We start from the raw sequence: 2,986 nt of genomic DNA on the forward strand, positions 1-2,986 counted from the left end.
TTCCATTTCAAGACATAGGAGATCCTATAAATTTTTGATAACGTATAGGATACACAGGCCAAAAGCATTCAAATATATATATGATTTCAAAATTAGTGAAGATTTTCAAATCATCTACCACTAATAAAAGGAGTTGTAAGAGGCTTCTCAAGCCATCACATCAATATTCTCAAGCCATTCTCAACCTTCCAATAAAAATATGCCATGTGAAAACGCAAGAGCTATTGATATGTATGGAAACTGAGACACAAAACTGAGTCACAAACTAAGACAGGGGTTCTTCAAAATAAAACTTCTTTATTAGACAATCTGTTTAGTAAACTTACAAGTTTCACTCAATCAATTATCTAATCTCTCATGTTCATGGATCTATACACAATCCAAAAACCTCTCAAGACAAACCCTTTAGTCCCCTTTATTAATGCGGATGAGGCAATAATAAAGTGCAGAAAGTAAAGAACACAAGAACTTTGTTAACGAGGTTTGGTGTTTCCTACTCCCCGGGACAACGTCCAGATTTTGATTCCACTAGAACAAGAAAGCAAATACAACCTATTCATAAACACGTAAATCAAGCACAACCCTCTTAATTCACCGCTCCGTTCTATAACATGAAATCTTAAGGATAATTCTCTACCCTTAACTAGATTAACACCAAGCCTAGATTTAAACCAAGATAACATAATCTTGGACTAACCTCCCCCTGAGCCTAGACTTCAGATCTTCAACTCTCTTGAGTAACCTTCACACACACGTTACACCGACGATCAAAGAAGCTTGAACAACACAAGCACCAAACCGCAAAACTAAGCCACACACAATGAGAAAGCTCTCTAGGGTTTTTATCTTTATCTCTCAGCTCTCTTGCTTCTCTAGGACGTGCCCAACGACTCCTTATATGTTCATCAATACTTCCTAATCACCATAGGAGAAGATTTCCAAATTCCATAAGAAAATGACTTTTTCCTTTTTGCTATTTTCTTTTTCCTTGTAAAACTCCAATTTAATCAACCAAATAAATAGTAGTTTTCCTCTTCAATTCATACTCAAACCGTCCTTCAATATTGCCTTCTCAACCCTTCTAGAAACATCTCACGCACATAAAACAACAACAATCTTGTATCACGTCTTGAATCACACAAACACTACTTCAGACATCCAATACATCTTCATTTTCCCCCTTTTTGACTATGCTTGTGAACTCATCAGTTCAAACACCTAAACACATCACCAAACACATCTTCATTCTCCCCCTGAATGAGTCACAACATGATCAAAACTAACTGGAGAATTCTCTCGTTTTGCAATACGCGGTTGATAACCTAGTACACCACTTCCATAGAAATCATCTTTTCTAACCCAAATCTTGTTGCGCCTTAGACCTTCATGATTGACTCCTTGAATGAATCTGAAACAATTCCTCTTGATATGTCCTTGAACTCGACAATGATAACATGTAGGACCATGAAACCTTACATCATAAGCATTCTCCATTCGGCTCCTCTCTCTCCACAATCTGAAACATCTTGGCCTAATATGCCCAACAACACCACAATGATGACAAACAGGTCGAAAAACATTTCTAGGTGTATTCTGTTCTTTCACAAAAACAGTCTCGGAAGCAGTCTTTGATGCACTCTTTAAAGCAGTCTCTGACACAATTCCAGATGCAAACGTGATTTTTCCACTTGAAACAAACCCTGGATCCGATTTTGAAACTTTTCCTTCATATCCAAGGCCACACTTATCAGTCTTGTCAATAGTCAGAATGTGATCCAACTTCTCTGTACCATTATTAAGCATCCTCAAATTCTTTTGAGTTTCTTCAAGCTGCACTTTAGCTTGTAATGCTTCTTCTCCCTTCTCTGTTGCATATTTCTCTGCTTCAACGACTTTAGCCTCTAACTCAAGCTTCTCCTTAATCAAAACTGAATTATCATCAACTACCTTAAGCCAATGTGCATACAACTTCTCATAACTCTTACCAAGTTCTTCATAACTCATATCCTCTCCATCACTATCACTATCAAATTCATGTTCAGATGCAGTTGCAGGTTTTGCTGCAGGTTCAGAAGCAGTTGCAGACACTGATGCAAACTTTGATGCAGACACTGATTCAGAACTATCTTCAAAAGTTGTAAACGCCACAAAATTCTTCAGTTCTTCTTCTTCATCTGAATCAGTTTCAGAATCACTAGTAACAACATTCATAGCCTTCTTCTTATGCTTTTGTAGATTGGCACAATCAGACCGTACATGACCATATCCTTTGCATTCAAAACATTGAACATTCTTTGATGAAATCTTCATCTCTTCACCCATTCTACTTTTCTTCTCTTCGCCCTTACACTTCAGAAATTTAGCAAATTGTCTTGATAATATAGCCATTGAATCTTCACAAGATGATACTTAAGAGCTACTCCAATGTCAACTTCCTTCTTTATTGCTTCCTTAACTTCATCATCTTTCTTCTTTACTCCTTCAACTTCATATGCTTTGCTTAATTCAAAAGCCTTTAAAATCCCAACAAACTCATCAAAAGCAATCTCATCTAAATTATGAGCTTCTTCAACTGCAGAAATTTTTGACTCAAATTTTGCAGGCATAGATCGCTTCAGTTTCTTCACAAGCTTTTTGTCTTTGTACTGCTTACCAAGAGCAAAAGCCTCATTAGATATATCACATAACTTAGCATTGAACTCAGCCACAATTTATTTTTCTTCCATCCTTAAACTCTCAAATTGTGATGCCAACATATCCAGCTTTGTTCTCTTAACACTTGAAGTACCCTCAAACATATTCTCCAATGACTTCCATGCTTTTTGAGCTGATACACATTGAGAAATTAACTTGAAGTGGCTTGAATCAATAGCATTGTAAATCGCTGTCTTGGCTGTTGAATTACAACTTGATAGCTTTTTGGCTGCAGTAGTCCACTTATCCCTAGGCTTAAGACTCTCAACCCCTTTCTCATCCACAACTTTAG

At 36.9% G+C, this 2,986-nt stretch overlaps 1 protein-coding gene across 1 annotated transcript in view; it reads right to left on the bottom strand.

The window, feature by feature from the left end:
* The window catches only part of LOC109129457, a 7,579-nt gene continuing 5,798 nt past the window's right edge, over positions 1,206 to 2,986 (bottom strand). Inside the window, exons 2-3 of the mRNA XM_019237710.1 lie at positions 1,330 to 2,296; positions 1,206 to 1,253 (exon numbers count right to left, since the gene is read on the bottom strand). Coding sequence (XP_019093255.1) covers positions 1,206 to 1,253; positions 1,330 to 2,296 — 1,015 coding nt within the window. The remainder of the gene's footprint in view (positions 1,254 to 1,329; positions 2,297 to 2,986) is intronic.

Source organism: Camelina sativa, chromosome 16, assembly GCF_000633955.1.
Source record: "Camelina sativa cultivar DH55 chromosome 16, Cs, whole genome shotgun sequence".
NCBI lineage: Eukaryota > Viridiplantae > Streptophyta > Magnoliopsida > Brassicales > Brassicaceae > Camelina > Camelina sativa.